The sequence below is a fragment of the Marmota monax genome, unplaced genomic scaffold (genome assembly GCF_021218885.2).
Source record: "Marmota monax isolate L192 unplaced genomic scaffold, Marmota_monax_Labrador192_F-V1.1 WCK01_AAM20220418_F8-fsc00013, whole genome shotgun sequence".
Classification (NCBI taxonomy): domain Eukaryota; kingdom Metazoa; phylum Chordata; class Mammalia; order Rodentia; family Sciuridae; genus Marmota; species Marmota monax.
Genome location: NW_026692202.1, coordinates 10,206,244 through 10,224,497, shown reverse-complemented (window position 1 = coordinate 10,224,497; position 18,254 = coordinate 10,206,244). Strand labels below are relative to the sequence as shown.

General features: G+C 40.0%; 1 protein-coding gene across 5 annotated transcripts in view; it reads right to left on the bottom strand.

Moving 5' to 3' along the window:
* Faxc (failed axon connections homolog, metaxin like GST domain containing) overlaps positions 1–18,254 on the bottom strand; it is a 68,730-nt gene that overhangs the window by 30,363 nt on the left and 20,113 nt on the right. For all 5 annotated transcript variants that reach the window (XM_058575510.1, XM_058575499.1, XM_058575502.1 and 2 more), the window contains one exon: positions 13,422–13,645. In XM_058575510.1, coding sequence (XP_058431493.1) covers positions 13,422–13,645 — 224 coding nt within the window. The remainder of the gene's footprint in view (positions 1–13,421; positions 13,646–18,254) is intronic.

The following is an 18,254-nucleotide window of genomic DNA, read 5'->3' as shown; positions in this document are numbered from 1 at the left end:
AATTAACCTCTCTAGAATTAAAAAAACAATACTAGTAGCAGGGATCAGCTAAGAAGCTGTAGCAGAACTCAGACAAGAGACACAGGTGCCTCTGTCATGATTTGGGGGCAGAAAGGGGATAGAAGATTAAGGTATTTAGCGAACATCAAGGTGATGAATTATATTCATCTGCTCAGTTAAGCAAGCACTTAGCATCTATCTTGGGTAAATTAATTTCCCTATTTACAAACCAGGCATAATATACTAATGGTAATAATAATCATAATAATACCTAAGCTCATATGCCTTTGTTGAGAATTAATGGGAACAATTTCTACCTCAATTAATTACCTCATTAATCCTCACCAAACCCATAGGAAAATAGATATTGTTATTACATTACCATAAAGATATATTCATTATTTATAGTATGTATTTTACATGTGTGATCTATTAGGTTTATCATATGTGTAATATAACATGTTTCATAAACATGTACATTATTGTGAAGTGAAGTATCATAGTACATATTAAGGTATGCATATACATGTTGTATTATAAGAACATTGAAAATACTCCATAAAAGTTAGTTCTATCAATATTATAAGCAAGGCACAGTTTTGGGTCCTGGGATATCGAGAGAAACAGAACAGACAAGCTTTCGTGGAGTTTATATTACATGGAGCAGTGGCAAATCAATCGATAAGAAAATATTAGTGATAAGTTCTATGCAGAGAATTAAAGTAAAGTGATTCAACAGAGGTTGACTATCAGTACATTAAAGTAGGTAGTCATGGAAGGCCTCTCTGTGGAGGTGATATTTACACAAAGACACGCATGTCAAAAAGGACAAAAGAAGGCTGGGGTTGTAGCTCAGTGGCAGAGCACTTGCTCGGCACATGTGAGATAATGAGTTTGATCCTCAGCACCACATAAAAATAAATAAAATAAAGGTATTGTGTCCATCTAAAAATAAAAAAGAGATCTGCCATCCCTTAAAAAAAAAGAAGATAATGCAAGGCAGACGAATAGCTAAGACACATGCCTGAGATCAGAATAAGCTTGGTGTGTTTGTGAAGTGACAGAAGACCAGCATGGTTGGGATATAGTGAGAAGGAATGGGCAGGGCCCTGGCAGTGGAGGGCTTAGAAGGCCAGGAGAGAGAGAATGCAGAAGGAACAATCAAGAATGACTTCCTGGTGTCCAACTTGAGCAAATGAACAGATGACAGTGTCATTTGCTAAATGGGAGAGTGAAAAGTCCTATTTGGGGAGGTGCCAAAGTTTAGGGGGCTGTGGACATCTAAATAAAGAAGACCTCTGGGATTCAAAGAGGGATTACAATGAAAGATAAATATGTGGGAGTGTGAAACTTGAGATGTACAGAGGTCAGGAAAGATGAAATCTCGACCCATTGATATTTAAGGAATCTATCTAAAAAGAAGAAGCAGGGAAGAAGGAAGAAAGGTCCCACAAGTAAAGCAAGTGATAAGAAGCATTCAGCATTGACTTCTGGTTTCTCCTAGTCTCCGTAGGTTCAAATCCAAGCTCTGTCATTTACTAGCTGGGAGACCTTAAGCAAGCTACCTCTTCATGCTTAATTTCCTCATGAATAGCATTATTGTGAGCAGTTACTGACACCAAAAGGCACTTAGAACAGCGCTGGCCTGAAGCAAAGGCTTACATGTGTTAGGGGTTACTAAACTCAACAACAGGGCAACAGCCAAGACTAGCACCTCCTCAGGGGAAGCCTGGGAATCTATAGATCTGAAAACAGGAGAGAGGCCTACAGGAGACTAGAAAGCCTCAATTCTTATACTTAATGCACCCCCAAATCTTACTTCCATTGGTATGACAGCAGGAGAGAGGCTCCTTAATGTCTCACCTCAAGTCAAAGTGTATTATTTCCAAAGGGCTTTTAAATGGCAGGGTATTATTTACCCTTTCAAAAGCAATTTGCAGATGAAGCAAGAAGAGCTAGTAGATAGGATGAAGTGGTCAATGAGTAAATGGGAGGTAATGCTGATACATTTCAAAACAGCCTCTGTGTGAAGAGAGACAAGAGCTGGGGCAGAATTGGGTGGTGGTTTGAAAGAGTCAATATTGTAGGTAGAGGGAGCCTGCAGAGATAAAGTATGAAGAGAGAAAAGAGAATTTGTAGTTAAAAGCCTGAAGATGGGAAGGACTAGGGACTCTCACAGCGAGGAGACAGGCTGACTATGCTGACTGGGGTCCTATGGAGGAAGGCAAAGAGCTGGGGCTATTGATGGGTACATCAGAGAAAGAGAGCAGCTTCCATGATGGAGCTTAGGCTCGGCTGACTGAGAGGGAATTAAATATGAAAGGAGCTAATAAAATGGCAGGGGGAGGGGCGTGGAGGAAAAAAGAGAGACTTGTGATCTGGGCAGGTGATGATCATGGGCAGAGTGGGGTGGGCTGTGCAGGAGCTCGCTGGTGGACTGTAGCAGCAAGGTCTGAAGTCAGACAGCCCCAAGTACCACCTAATCCTGGAGTTGACCTATGGGGAGGAGGCTCAATAGTAGGAATGAATGACACTGCAGGTTTGGGGCTCAACACTGTGAGGTGTCAGACACTTGTAGATGCCTGCATGGGGTCAAGACATGTGAAGAGGATGACATAAGGCAGGGTATCCACCCACAGAAACCTTAAGGATTTTATGTGAGTCTGAGGAAAGATTGCCTCAAATGCCACTCAGAAACAAAGCTAGAAAAACAAAGGGTTGGAAGAAATATAATTAAGAAATTTCAACAAGAAAAATATATGTTCTTAAAAGTGATTAAAGAATCAGAAAATAGAGCCAACTTTAAGATACCAGTTTACTATAAACAGTGTTAAACTATTTTTTAACCATAAGCTCTAATACTGGTAAGCCTTCCGTGAAAATGGTACTTCAGTCTTTTATTGGTCACATGGTAAATTTGTATATCTTTTTTGGAAAGCACCATGACAATGCCTGGGAATAGACCTAACAATGCTCATAATCATTTGATCAGTAATTTTACTCCTATGAGCTAATGTCAAATAAATCCTCAGAAGATATTTGAGTTATCACAAAAAAAAAATCTGAAATAACTTAAAGGATAATGTAACAAAATATGGGGTTATTAAAGGAGAGAAATTTTTAAAATGTCAACAACACAGAAAAATATTCAGAGCTTTTAGGATACAAAGAGAAGTGTACATCAAAAATGAAATCTCATCAAACTGTGCGTGTGGAAGACATAGGGAAATAGGAAATTGTTACTGAATTAAATTACAGAATGATGGGAGATATATTCCTTCTAGTTCTTGAAATGTTGGTTTATTTTAATAAAGTAAATTATTTAAATAAATAAAAAAAATGTTGTTGGTTGACAACTAACTTAATGTATTAGGATATACTAGGTCATCAGTTATCTATAATTAATTCCTCCCAAATGCTATGCAGGTAAGTCAGCCCAACAGATCACAAACATTGAATGCTTATGTATCCGACAACTTGGGTGATTGGTGGGGTACAGGGAACACTAAGTCTTCATGTTCTGTATTCAACTAACATAGAATCATTCAGGAATTGGAAGCCTGAAATTTAAACAAAAAGTCACATCACTTTTCTTAGAGAAAGAGCTAGAATAATACCCTAGGATAAAATAAAGGCCAGATTGAGTCTATCCAAATTATACCAACTAATTTGTATTGCTAAACATGCCACAAAGAATTCTAGGAACTCAATATTTATTAACATTTCATTTTATTCTGCTAAAACTATTTTTTGTTTGTTTGCATGAGTAATCAACATGATCTTACCGAATCAAACAGCAACAATGAAAATGAGAAAAAAAGAAAGCACAACTCTGGGTTACAAATGCCTAGTCCCTGTAAGGATACAAGTGTTAGTGAGCCTCATCCCATTATCCCTGACTATTTCAGGATACCTGGGTCCCCAGGCTATCAGTTCCTCCCTTCTCCCTCCTTCTATTGGAAATCTAGAGTGCAGAGGATGAGCAAAAAGAGGAGTTAATGCTTTCTGAGTGTATGTTCCAATGATCCTCTCCATTAGACAGCAGCAAGCAATTTAGAGTTATTGAATCATATGTAAAGACCTTTCAGAGTAAATCACTTCCACCTCAACTGGTAAGCACAGGACTCCAGTACAAACTTGTAAAAGCTTAGGCTTTCACTGGAATCCATTCAATACAGGTGAACATAGGATTTATGATTTCAAATCTAATTATTACTTTTCTTTTTTTCTTTTAAGAGAGAGAGAAGAGAGAGAGAGAGAATTTTTTAATATTTATTTTTTAGTTTTCGGTGGATACAACATCTTTATTTTTTATGTGGTACTGAGGATCGAACCCAGGGCCCCACCGCACATGCCAGGAGAGCGCATTACTGCTTGAGCCACATCCCCAGCCTCTAATTATTACTTTTCTTGCATGTGACTTTTACAAGCCACCTATGCAAACAAGGCATGCTGGAGCAGAAGGAAACATTCTGTCACTATCTGAATGGCCTTGAACCATCCTCAACCCTCTCTGAACCTCGCCTAGCTTCTTGTCTGCTCAGTGACTGGCTCTCATTGTAGAGTGCCTGGCTCTCAGGGGTGTTGTTAAGACTAGAACATCTTCAAGATGCTATTAAAAATAGTTTCTACATATTGTATGAATCCATTTATATGAAATCACCAGAAGGGGAAAATCTACAGAGATGTAGTGCTAATTGGAGGTTGCCAGGGTCTGGGGAAGAGATGGGAAGTGACAGCATATGACTAATGCATTTCTTTTGGGACTGATGGAAATGTTCTGAAATTTGACAGTAGTCATGGTTGAAAACCTTGTGAATATACTAAAAAGCACAAAATTATATACCTTAAAAGTAGATTGCATGGTATGTGCATTATATCTCAATAGAATTGACTTTAAAAAATAGTTTAAATAGTAAATTTCTAAAATTTATGAAAACAAAAAACAAAATTTATGAAAAAAAAAAAAATCTACTGTCTATAGTAACAATTTTGACATGGATAAAAGGAAGGACCAGACTAAGTACCATGCCGACAGACCCAACGAGACTTACCTTTCAACAAAACTGGAAAGTAGGCCTAATTTGCACCAAAGTTGATCACCTCCTGTTTTATTCAGCTTTTTCACTGCTATGGTTAAAAGACCCAACCAGAACAACACATCTAAACCATAATTCTCCACCCCAAAATCATTCTGGTTGGGTCTTTGAGTCACAGCAGCAACAAAGCTGAAAAAAAAAAAAACCAGAAATTGGTACCAATACTGGGGTGTTATGGTTTAGATGTGGTGTCCAGCAAAAGCTCACGTGTGAAACAACACAAGAAGATTTGGAGGAGAAATGATTGGGTTATAGCCTTAACCTAATTAGTGGATTAATCCTGATGGGATAAACTGAGTAGGTAATTGGAGTCAGGTGGGGTGTGGCTGGAGGAAGTGATTCACTGGGGTCAGGGCTATGGGGTACATATTTTGTATCTAGAGAGAGGAGTCTCTCCCTCTCTCCCTCTCCTCTCTCCTTCCTGATCATCCAGTGAGCTGTTTCCCTCTACCACACTCTTCCTCCATTGATGTTCAGCCTCACCTTGAGCCCCAAGGAATGGAGTTTGCTGTCTATGGACTGAGACCTCTGAAACTGCAAGCCCCTAAATAAACTTTTCCTCCCCTAAAATTGTTCTTGCAGTTGCAGCAGCAAAAAAAAAAAAAAAAAAACTGACTAAAACACCTCCCTTATAAAAGGCTATATACTCTCTCTTTTGGTATCAAGACACATGGCCCTTCCATGGTTCTTTACCTGGTACCTTCCTTCTTATAGCACCTAGGCCTCCACTCCTGAGCTATCTTAGATAACAGATATACTTGACTCATCTGCTGAGTTTTTTAAAATATCTTTCCACAGACCCCAACCCCAGTGAATTAACCAGCCTGGCAAGAAGCTGTGTAGCTGCATTTTAAGAGCACCCAGTCACACACACACCTTCCTGGGTCATTCTAAAGAGCAATCAGGCTGAAAGCCACTGTTCTAGAGGGACCCAGAGTCCTCCAGAACACTCCTTTTGAAAGCACACAGAACCTACTTCAAATTTTCTTCTTTCATCTGTGGATCTTTTTTAGTGAGATTGACAGACTTCATTGCTCCTATGTCTTCCTTCTCCCCCGACCTCAGATCATAGTTCCCTGGTATATGCTAAGTGTGCTAAGAGGTGCCTAGATACAATCTATTGCTTCTCATCCCTTTCCCCTGCCCAGATCTGAAGGCTTCTCCATTACCTTCACTGGGAACTATGGTGTGTGTCTGCTGTATTCAGAGCGGTGTCCCACTGAAGCCTGAAGGGCTAATGTGCAGATGACCTAGATATTTCCAAGAGGTGCTGTTGAAATGACATAATGAAATGGAGTAGGAAGAGCAGGTACTAAAACAGTCTATTCCCAAGCTCTGTTAAAACCGAAAGCAGTAAGCATGAATCAAAACATCATATTGTACCTCATAAGTTATGTACTATCGTGTCCATAAAAAATAAATAAATAAATAAATAAAACTATTTTGCTTCTGTCCAGATCAAAAGCCTTTAGGGAAAAAAAAGACTCTTTAAAAGAAAATGAATGTGCTGGGGTTGTGGCTCAGTGGTAGAATGCTCGTCTAGCATGCATGAGGCATTGGGTTCAATCCTCAGCACCACATAAATGTAAAGTAAAGATATTGTGTCCACCTAAAACTAAAAAATAAATATTTTCTAAAAAATGAAGGTTGATTTAATAATAGAGATGTAGAGTAAATACTAACCACATCCTTAACCACCTCCTCTGGATACATGCTCATGTGGCTGTTTTCCTTTATTCCATGACTGAACAGTACACTTCTCATTCAACAAACATTTGATGGAGGCCTACTGTGTGCCATGCACTCAGTCAGGCCCCAAAGACAGAGAATGAATCCACCAGTCCCAGCACAGAGTCCAGTTAAGGAGAAGTCACATCAAGTTATGACAAGAAGTTGCAAAGAATGCCCAGAGAAAGCAAACACCAAATTTCCCTAAGCGAACAACTTATACAAGTTTTTACTAGTCTCTGTGACAGCTCACCACACTGGGGACATAGCAAGATTAAAATCCTTAAGTAGTTTTATATGCCTCTCCACCCTGGATATGTGTAATTTGAATTTTAGACCTATGTATGGAATTTGACATTTATCCCTTTTAGATTTCATCTTGTTAAAGTTCAAAGCTCTGATTCTTAATTCTTCCATTCAACTTTTTGGCTATCCTTCCACCCACTGTCATTCAAAACCATTAAGCATGCCTTCAAAGCTGTGAACAAATCAATGGGAAAAAGTACTGAACATGATAAGTCTACTGCATTATTCCTAGAGAGGTCTCTTCTGGTGATATTAGTCCATTAGTCAAAACTGTGAGGATCCAATCATGACTTTACCTCAGTCATGATTATATTTTATTTAGAGATGGGGCTTTGCTAGGGGCACAACACGGGACACAGTCCAACCCTGTCCGGCTTCCTCTCCTCCCCACAATACTCAGGAAAACTTGGGGAACCACACACACCCACAAATCCCTTTGAAAATTAGCCATTGTGCCCACCAGAATGTCAGACATGATGGTATTCCAACGGTTTGAAGAAATCGAGAGATGACCTACCCAATTAGCAAGTCAAGCACAGTACTTACTTTTTAGTATGATTTATTCACAATGAACCAAAGATAGTACTTTACAAAAATAACCATTGACTTAATAACTCATCTGATATTTAGTTTTCATTTTCAGAATCTCCTTCTTCTCCCTCTTATTTTGGAAATAGGAACAAGTTTCTGTCTCCATTTTCTGACTTTTTTCCTATTCTTCCCCAATTCTGAAAGATTACAATAGGAGGTCCAAGATTATATGGAAAATTTTTCACACCCAAGGATGTTGTTTTCTTGAGTGTAGAAACTTGAGAACTTACATTCATAAGCTTCTTGAGTAGAGACCAATCTCTTTCTTTATTTTCCAATAATCTAATAAAGCACATAGTTAATTAATGTTGCATAGTGGATACAAAATTAATTTTCAAATAATTAATTTGCTTGTTAGCCTCTTCATTATTTAAGAATATAAAAATGCTCTTTTGCAACTATTGTGAAGTTCAATTCAATTTACCTCTATGGAAGTAAATTATGAGTTGAGTATTTACACTTTTTTTGCCCCGGAAGTCACTAACTTTGTACCCTTAAGGCACAAAAACAAAAATAGCCAGGCATGGTATCACATGTCTAATCCCAGTAGCTTGGGAGGCTGAGGCAGGAGGATCGTGAATTCAAAGCCAGCCTCAGCAACTTAGCTAGGCCCTAAGCAACCCAGCAAAGCCCCATCTCTAAATAAAATATAAAAAAGGGCTGAGGGTGTGGCTCAGTGGTTAAGCACCCCTAAGTTGGATCTCCAATACCAAAAGAAAGAAAGCAGGTAGGGGGTCAGTACAATGAGCCCAGTTGATACAATTATTTCCTTAGCCTCATAGTCCCATCACTCAAATCTGTCTGTTACCAATCAATGCTACCTCCCTACTTTAAACCTCTGATGGTCTCCTTTGCCTTAGAAAAAGCCCACAATTATTTATGTGACATGTGAGATCTGTATAATCCTTGCATCTTCTTACCTCTGCCTCATGCTGCCCTTCTGCTCTCATACCATTTCCAGGGACACTGGTCACCTTTCCATTCCTTGAAAGTTCCCCACTGTTTCATCTCTGAGACTTTAATGCAAGGCTCCTTCCCTATTCCATACTCTTCTACTCACTGTCCTGGCCCTGCTCCCCTTCCCCCACATGCCTGCCTAACCCTTGATTATCTTTCAGAGCCCAGCTTAAATATGGCCCCTCTGGGCTGGGGCTGTAGCTCAGCGGTAGAGCACCCACCTCACATGTGTGAGGCACTGGGTTCAATCCTCAGCACCACATAAAAAAAAAAAAAGATATTCTGTCCATCTACAATTTAAAAAAAAAAAAATCATCCCTCAAAGAAGCCTTCCCAAACCACCACACCCTCTCCCATCCCAACCTACCCACAAAATTTCCCCTGCTAAATGCCCTCATCGCACCTTCATTTCTCCACTGTGGCACTCAAGTGCTGCAATTTTATAAGTGTTTACTAACAATATCTCCTTTGGGTGGCAGCTCTGGTGGCTCAGTGCTGTGCCCAACTTTTTCACCACCAACTCTCAAGCCCTTCACAACATGCACTTCAATACATGTGTGCTTGATCTAAGTCAAGGAATTACCCTTCCATCAGAATTCTAATTATTATGAGTTTAATCTCCTCCCATTGTCTCTAACTACAGAGAAGCAGCTGAAGAGAACATTCTTTGATAGGAAATTACAAGATTTCAGTTGCAGAGCCCATTACCATTTTTTATCTCATCCTTTAAACGTATTCCCACATTCAAATATTTTGCTTGGAAAGTGCTCTCAGATCCACAGATCCTGGAGTGCATGCTTAATCTGCTAAATGAATCCTAACATTCATTCATTCTTTTCTTTATTCATTCAAAAATGGTTACTGAGCACCACCTGTACAAGGTTGAGCCTCATACTTGAAACTGCATCTTTATTATTCTCCCTCTATATGATTATTTCTCCCAAACCAGCTTTGTTTACCAATTATTCTACTTTTGCCATGAGATAACTGCTGTGTCACCACCCACAATCCATAAAAGTCCAATTTGAAGTAAAGAAACATTAGATTTTAGTAGTCCCTGCTGCTCCATCATGACCAGCTAAACACAAGATTCTTTAAGACCACCACCATCCCCCTCTTCCACCACCACGATGTAGCAGCCTGTTACTCCATCCTGAGATATAGGGGAGAACAACTTCAGGCCCACCCTCAACTCTCCCCTTCACCCTCCATACACAACAGGGGTCACCTCAACATTTCTTAATAACTTTTGGTCTGGCCAACTTTGTGAAAGCTGCTTGCCAAAGCACCAAAATGCAATCTTGTGTTGTGACTAGAAGTTTCAAAAACATAAGAAAAGGTGAATTAATCCATAGGATGAGTTTGGCACACTCACCAAAGAGAGCAGCTCTCATTGCTGATACTACCACATCCTTCTCCATTCTAGGCCCCACAAGAGTCCAACCTACTCTTTTGGATTCTGAGCTCATGGAGACAAGCTCTGTCTTCTCTTGGCATGCCAGAGGAGGAGTGGGGTCAGCAATGTGGCATTCTGCCTTTCCAGGGTTTCTATCTAGATTTCAAGGCATAAACATACTTAAAAATTACTTTGGAGACAACATTTTAAGCTGCCAGTTAAAGCTCTGGCAACTTTAGGAGACATTTTAAAGAGGTCAGCCTGACAATATCCAACTTCTTCACTTTGAAGCACAATCCATAAGGAACCTCAGGGTGATGGTAGGGCCAGAAAATAACAAGAGTCTTGATTTTGAACTGGATCTGATTCCTGGATCCACTTCTACTGATTGTGTGACTTTTGGTAAATCACTCAACCTTCTGTGCCTTGGTTTCCTTATCTGTCAGATGAGTGGTGTTATTTAATTTTGTGCTAGATTCCATCTTCTATTCTTAGTTTAATCTCATATCTAATGGTTACAGCTGGGGATCTCTTTGCTAACACCAGATACAGCTGTACAATTCTTAATTTCATTCTCTTATTTTCTATCTGCTTCAAGATCATAACTGTAGATTGAGTATTAAATAATATAACAAATATTAAAAAGGCAGAAGATAGAGGGTTTCATCTGATAAGTCTTATATCAGTTTTCCTGGTACCAAGTATGATACCAGGTTTATAGAGTCACAAAGTATAGAATATTTAATAAGAAAAAAAATAGGAGAAATGGAAACTAACATGTATACAGGAATAAAAGCATAACCATGATTCAAAATTATGCATAAAAATACTGGAAAGCTATACATCAAAATGGTAATCATGGTTAGCACTAGATTATAAAAGTATAATGACTTATTTTCCTTCCTTGTGCTTTTCTGAACCTTCCCAAAATTCTATAATTAATTAATAACTGTAACTACTTATTTATTTAGTATCCCTCATGGGTCAGACCCTGTAGTAAATACTTTACTTATTGCATTTAGCCCTCACACTCTAGGAGGTAGAGTATCCCCCCATCTTGTTCTCAATGAATATGTTCTAAGATCTCTAGTGGATGCCTGAGGCCACAGATAGAACCAAACATTTATATAGTATGGGGTTTTTTTTCCCCCATAGGTACATACCTATGATAAAGTTTAATTTATAAGTGAGATTCATTTAGAGATAAGCAAGCGTAACTTGCTATAGATTTTAGCAACTTCAGCATAGGATGCTTTTTTTTTTCCTTATTGAGAACTTTCATCCTTTCACTTAAAGAAATACTTTACAACTTCTCTTTGGCATATCCAAATTGTCAGCATCACTACTCATGTACTTAGAGCAATTCTCCGTAAAATAAGAGTGACCGCTATGCAAGCACTGTAGTACATCATGACACAAATCAAGAGGGTTACTAAATGTAGTTCATAGAGCATGGATATGGTGGATGAAGAGATGATTCACACCCTGGACTGGGAGGTGAGAGATTTCATCATGTTACACAGAGCACTGCAATTTAAAACTTACAAATTTATTGCTGGGATTTCCCATTCAATATTTTCTGGCTGCAATTGACTACAGGTATCTAAAACTCCAGAAAGTCATGAATAAGGGGGGACACTACTATATCTGCCAAGTATCCAACCTAGCCATCAAGTGATTAATTTCCCTCCCATCTCCCAGAAATTCAGGAGATAGCATTGTTTAAGTCATCAAATGTTAAAGAAATATTATCAGTTATCATTATCAACCTGTTCCTAGTTCTCTTAACCGGAAATGCCCCAGAAAAGTGACGATCACCCCTCTCTGTTTAAGAAACAAACTGTCACATTGTTGAAGATAAGCAGTACTTTAATACCATAATCTCTGCCATAACTGTGGGGACTCAACTCCCTGTTTGCCAGCCTCCCAACAGCATGGGCTGGCAGGGAGGGAAAGCAAGTCAGGAAGAGACATAGTCAATGTTAAGGAGGAAGTGACCCAGCTGTGGGCCTGGTTTTTGAGGTCAAGAATACAGTACTAGGATTCTAAAGGAATGAACAAGGCTAATTCCACCTGGTCTCAATGGAGCAAAACAAAAGAAAGTCTACACAGTGTCAATTCTTCAAGCCAGACAGAGCTGTAGAAGGAGTTCAGCCCAGCATCAAGCCCCCCCATGGTACATGACCCCTATAACAAGGCTAACCAAGAGATGGATGAGGAGCCACAATCTGCCACCCACAGGCTAAGGTTCAAGGAAGAACTCCATGTCTAGCAAGTGTCTGGGGTATGGGACAGCAAAAAGCCAGACAGAGCAAGTCACTCTGCAAGGGACAGACTGTACCTAACTCAGCCTCCAGTTCCTAGGGCACTACGTGGGTTTCAACAAAACAAATTCCAAATCCCACTTTCTGATGGAGGTAAAGTACTAATATGTTCCAGAATAGGGATAACAACGAATCTGGGAATTGCTGCTACCAAGGGAAGGCCAGTGGAAGAAAACCACCTTATATAGATGAAATCAGTAGACCCCAAAGACTAATCACATGGAGGACTTGACTCCCTCTACCTTAGTTGTCTCCCTCTAGAAGACATTATTTCATACCTGCAGGATCCTGAATTCAAATGATCTATTCATGAATTGTCATAGGTAAGACTCAAGCTCTGCCAAGTACAGACCTGCAGCAGACTGGGCCACCTGCAGCCAGCCAGGTGAGCAAGAGCACACCCACCCTCCCAGCCCGTGAACAGAATGTGGCTCTGCACCTCTCCTTGAGGAACTTCCCAAACACAGTTAAGCCCATTGTGTGTCATAAATACAAAATCAGAGCTAAAACATGCTCTGAAGAGGATCAAGAACACAAACAAAAATGGAAGGGATGAGAAAAGGACAAATGTTGCACATGCACATGGAATAGGTCAGAACCAGCACCCACAGCATCTCTCTCAAACTTGATGTTGATGGGTACAATTCATAAGCTGCCTTTTAACCTTGACCTATTTATAAACAGAAGAGCTTTCCTTGCCCAAAATCATCCTTTTCTCACAGCACATTCAGAAATATCTGCATCATTTACAGCCAGGTAGTGATACCAAAGCATATCCCATACTCTCTTCAGAAGGGACCTGCTACACAAGTCATAGTCAAACACCAGAATTTAGTGGGAAGACTAAAAACTCCTGAAAACTGGGGAGCTTGGTTAAATGATGGCACTGTAACCCACATGTGGAAGAGAAGAAACCAAGCAAGTCATCTTGCTTGGTTTACATTAGTACATCAGCAGTGCTTCACCACACATGCAAAATATAAGGATACAAAATACAGAATAGAAGGCATGGTACGTTACCCAAGAGCCCTGCTAAGGAGCGCATGTCCTTCTCCATCAGCATGTAAATCTCTTCCTCCGAGAAGCGGCCAATGCCATGGCCGTGCATCTCGCGCTTCACAATTCCTTTTGTTATGTGGCACACGACCCACCTCAGCAGGTTACTGAAGGGACCACCACCACTAAGAGAGAGCATCTTCCGGGTCTCATTGAGATTGTCCACCCACTGGCAATAAGCTAATGTCCTGGAATTGTGTGGAAACAGGTTACTACCGTGCATCAGACGCGTGTCAGCTCCAGAGAGTCGCTTCTGAATGAGTTGTTCAGAACTCGGCACACTCTGGAGGAACCAAATAATTGCAGCTTTTACAAAGAGCAATCTGCGTGGCAGATATTACAAGAGGCTCTAATACGGGCCTGTGAGAGAAAAGGTGAAAAATCCAGATGATATTCCAATCCCACCAAACCTCTCCGGGAACCTGCCCTCAGACCCTCTCGATATGCTTTCCCTTTCTCTTACATAGCCCCACAAAAAACAAAAAGAACCCCAACTCAAACTGTTTTAGTTAGGACGGTGAGTCTCCCTGGACACATGGCAGTGAGGACTCAGGGGCTGGCATCCTTCCTTCCTTTCTTGAGCACAATGACAGCTCTACAGGCACAGGCTTTGTGCTAAAAAAGCTGCATGGTGGGTTGGGGCTGTAGCTCAGGGGTAGAGCACCTGCCTCACACATGAGAGGCACTGAGTTCAATCCTCAGCACCACATAAAAATAAGTAAATAAAGATATTGTGTCCATCTACAACTAAAAAGAATATTTTTTTAAAAAAAAAGCTGCATGGTTCTGTTTCATACACTCCATTGTTTGCACTTTATATTTCATGATATAAAATTATTTTTTAAAAAAAGAAACCATTTTTGTCTTTTTTGCAGAGGATTAGTGAGTAGGTATACTTGTCCATGTTTATTATAAATTATAAATATTTTGGAAATGATTGGCTCTCCTAAAAACCAACTCTACACCTCAACTTGTTCTCAGGATTATAAAGTGAATAAAACTCCAAAGGAACTTGGTTGAGTCACTTTTCCCATCTGGGTGGTGCTCTTGGCAACCTCAGCATAGGGTGCACCTATATAACATGTACAGACAGTTAAATGGCTATTCACTGTTCATGAATCTCCTCAACTGCAATACCCAGGCCTTTGCCAAATTTGTTCTCCAAATCTTTGCAACTGAAAGAATGCTTTTAAAGCTAACGGTGCTGGTAGTTAGAAATTAAAAGGGTTTCCCACTGAAGACTGAGGAAAAGATAGCGGTAGGAGTGCAGGCATGAGACTCTAGTTTTTCCTCATACTGATAAAAAATGTAGTGAGAGTCATCTCTACTTCTAGTACAGGTCGATGCAGCAGTAATAAGCACTTCAAAAAAATCAGAAATGTGAACAACATTTTGGGGGGAACACAAGGGATGAGAGTCAATTGTTGCTGAAACAAAATGCTGTTTTCCACGTGAAGGGAGAAAAAAAAAGCAAAAACGAAAGACCCTGGAAGTTTGATCATCTTATACAGTTCTGTGCCTTTAGAGTTGTCTCCTCTTTACTTTTTTAAAAATATTTTTAGTTGTAGATGGACACAATACCTGTATTTTGTTTGTTTAGTTTTCTTATGTGGTGCTAGAAATCGAACCCAGTGTCTCACATGTGCTAGGCAAGCACTCTACCACTGAGCCACAACCCAGCCTGTCTCCTCTTTAAATATGAAAATAAGAAGTCCATTTCTCCAAAATACTGAAAAATTCCTGATTTTTACTGACTTTATAATCAATTTAACTGTAATCAAGTTTAACATTATGTGTTAAACACTCTTCTTTATTCCCTGGTTAAAATAATATGCACAGATCTTATTAGAAAGCTTCAGATACCTCTTTTTAGTAAGTCTCTCAGAGTATTTAGGAGTCATGAAACAGATTTTGCTGAAAATAGGAAAAAAAAGTACATCACAATGATCTAGGAAAAGCATTCATTGGATATCTCAGTATAATATATGTCACATTTGTTCTGCTAAATTCTGTATAAATATGAAAACTAAATGCTTTTCCACTTGCTCTTCTTTGTATACCTGTGGTAATTAAGAACCCTGGCTGCTTGATGACCTGTGAGAATTTCAGGAAGTGTGGGTGGGGCACAGGACGCAAATGAGGTAACTTGTGAGAGATGAGACTAGCAAGGATCAGATCATGACAGACCTGGTGAACTTCATCCCAAAGGCAAAGGTTAATTCCTGGAAAGTTTTTAACAGACAAGAAGCATAATCAGATGTGTGGCAATACTGGTAGGAAGGCTGGCTAGAAGACTGCGTCAAGACCAGGCAAAAATGATGCACTCACTGAGGCAGTGGCAGAGGGAATGGGTGGGAGAAATGCTGAGATAGAAGAGTCTATCAGTCACGAATTGTGTATAAGGAGAAACCAGGCATTTACTCCTAGGCTGGTTTGGGTGGATAATATCACCAACAGATACTGGATTACACAAGGGGGAACTGATTTGGGCAATGAAAGATGAGCTAACCAGGTGCATTTGAAAGTCCCATGGAACTCCCAAGAGAAGACATTCAGAAGGCTGAGAACTCAGGAGACAGGCTGAGACTCTAGATGGAAAATTGATGGTCAGGGGCAAGGTGATGGCAGTTTTAAAGCTGTGAGAAGAGGTGAGGTCACCTAAGGAAGTTTTTAGAGTGAAGAGTGTTATTGAGAAAACCATGGTTCAAGGGCAAGTTAGATGAGAAGGCCAGGCTGTAGGTGCAACTTGGAGAGAAGTAGGGAATCGCTCTGAGACGGAGGGAAAGAAGGTGTTATAAGGGATCAGGGGCTACTGAATGGTTCAGAGTTCCTGCTTGATGACTTCAGTTTTCTCTGTTGAGCAGGAAATGTGTACGAGGGCATGTGCAGAAAATGAAGACATAGCAATGGGTAGAGAGCAGCAGGTAGAGATAGGAGGGGCATGTTCTGGGCCACACGGTTCATCAGGGAGGAGGCACATTACTGCATAGATGTAAAGTTATCTCACTGCAGCAGGAGCTTGAATGTAAAACACAGAAGAAGGACAAATGAATTTATTCATAAGCCACCCAGTGTTATTCTGTTATGGCATTGCAAGTCGACCAAGACACTTCTGAAATACCTCCTGTTGCCTCTACACTTTGGCAAATGCTGACCCCTCTTTCTCAGGACATCCTAATCTTCCCCTTCCAGTCACTTCAGTGACTAAGACTAAGACTCTCTCATGACACCATCTCCTTTGGGAAGTCTTCCTCTTCTCTCCACCAGGTTCTCACTGGCTTCCCTCCGTTCTTCATACTGCCCCCTACAATGACCATTGCAGACCTATGGTGTCTGTCTCCCTTCAGCCTGTGAGCCACTTGAGGGTAGGGACATGGTGCCTGCTTACTGGTAGTCATTCATTTAGCTGGCTGAAGAATGAATTATTGATTGAATGAAAAAAGGCTTCACTCTGAGCCAACCATTGCTAAGTAGTGTTTCTAAGGGATGACACACACTTAAGCAGAAAAATGGAAAAAGGAGAGATGCCTACAGAGGGTGACAAAAGGACTGCCACTCTTATTCTGGGATTCGTGGCTCCTCCCTCTCTGCTGAGAAGGAGTCTACTGCACAGGGAATTATGAATTATTAACTGAAGAGGGCAGGAAGGGCCAATTTGGAAAGTAGATTAGGCTAAGCAATTAAAGTAATTTATCACTGGAAAGTCTATTTCAGGAAGTTGAGGTACTCACTTTCCTTATTGCAACAAATCTATCTGAGCTCTCATGCAAAAATGGGGTCAAAGAGTTTTGAAATATTATCTTAGAACATAAGAATAAAATCTGCTCATGTATTTTTAAAGGAGATTTTAAAAAACAAGCAAAGAAATGCTGATCCCTGATATTTTTAATGAAGATATCTCTCATCATAACTTAAAAGACACCAGATCCATGGCAGAAAAGAACATTGACGTGTGGAAAACTGCAACCTTGCAAACAACTGAGTCTCAGAACTTGGCCTTCCAAGTCATGAGAAAGCCCCTCTCTGTGTGGGCTACATCTTTGCTAACTTTGTCTTGTACTCTGAATATTTGCCAGAGGAGAAAGGAGCTTATGATATGTTTCTGTACTTTCACCAAGTTTCACAAGCATTAAATTGGGCCTTCCAAACAGGAGCCCTCCCTACAGCTAAAACTGAATGGCAATGAATGACAAGGGGAACATATTAATTGAGTTGCAGTCAGGGAGCCTGTCCTGGCTTTTAGAATAGACCTTCTTGGGTAAGTCATTTTAAGAAAGCACCCATCTCTCACAGTCACTGAAATTACATCAAAAGCTACATGGGGCTGGGATTTGGCTCAGTGGTAGAGCCCTTGCCTAGCATGTGAGAGGCCTGGATCCCCAACACCATAATAATAATAATAATAATAATAATAAGATTTAAAAATCTATAATATAATAGGGCTGGGAATGAAGATGTAGCTCAGTGGTAGTATCACTTGCCTAGGACATGCAAGGCTCTTGAGTTCAATCCCCAGTATTGGCAAAAAATTTTTAAAAAGTCCAAAGGTGTGACCCAATGATAAAGCACTTGCCTACCATGCATGAGTCCCTGAGTTTGATCCACAGCAATGCCCAAAAAGAAAAAAAAAAAACTTTAATCTCAAAATCTTTAATTTATGGCCAACCTAGAAGCAAATTTGAATTCATTTTTCTAATGCCTATATTAGCAGGGGTTATGACTATAGTGTCTAACAGTATAGCTCTCCCAGCACACTTCCCTATGGAGTTGGGAGAATCAAAAAACACTCACTAATGT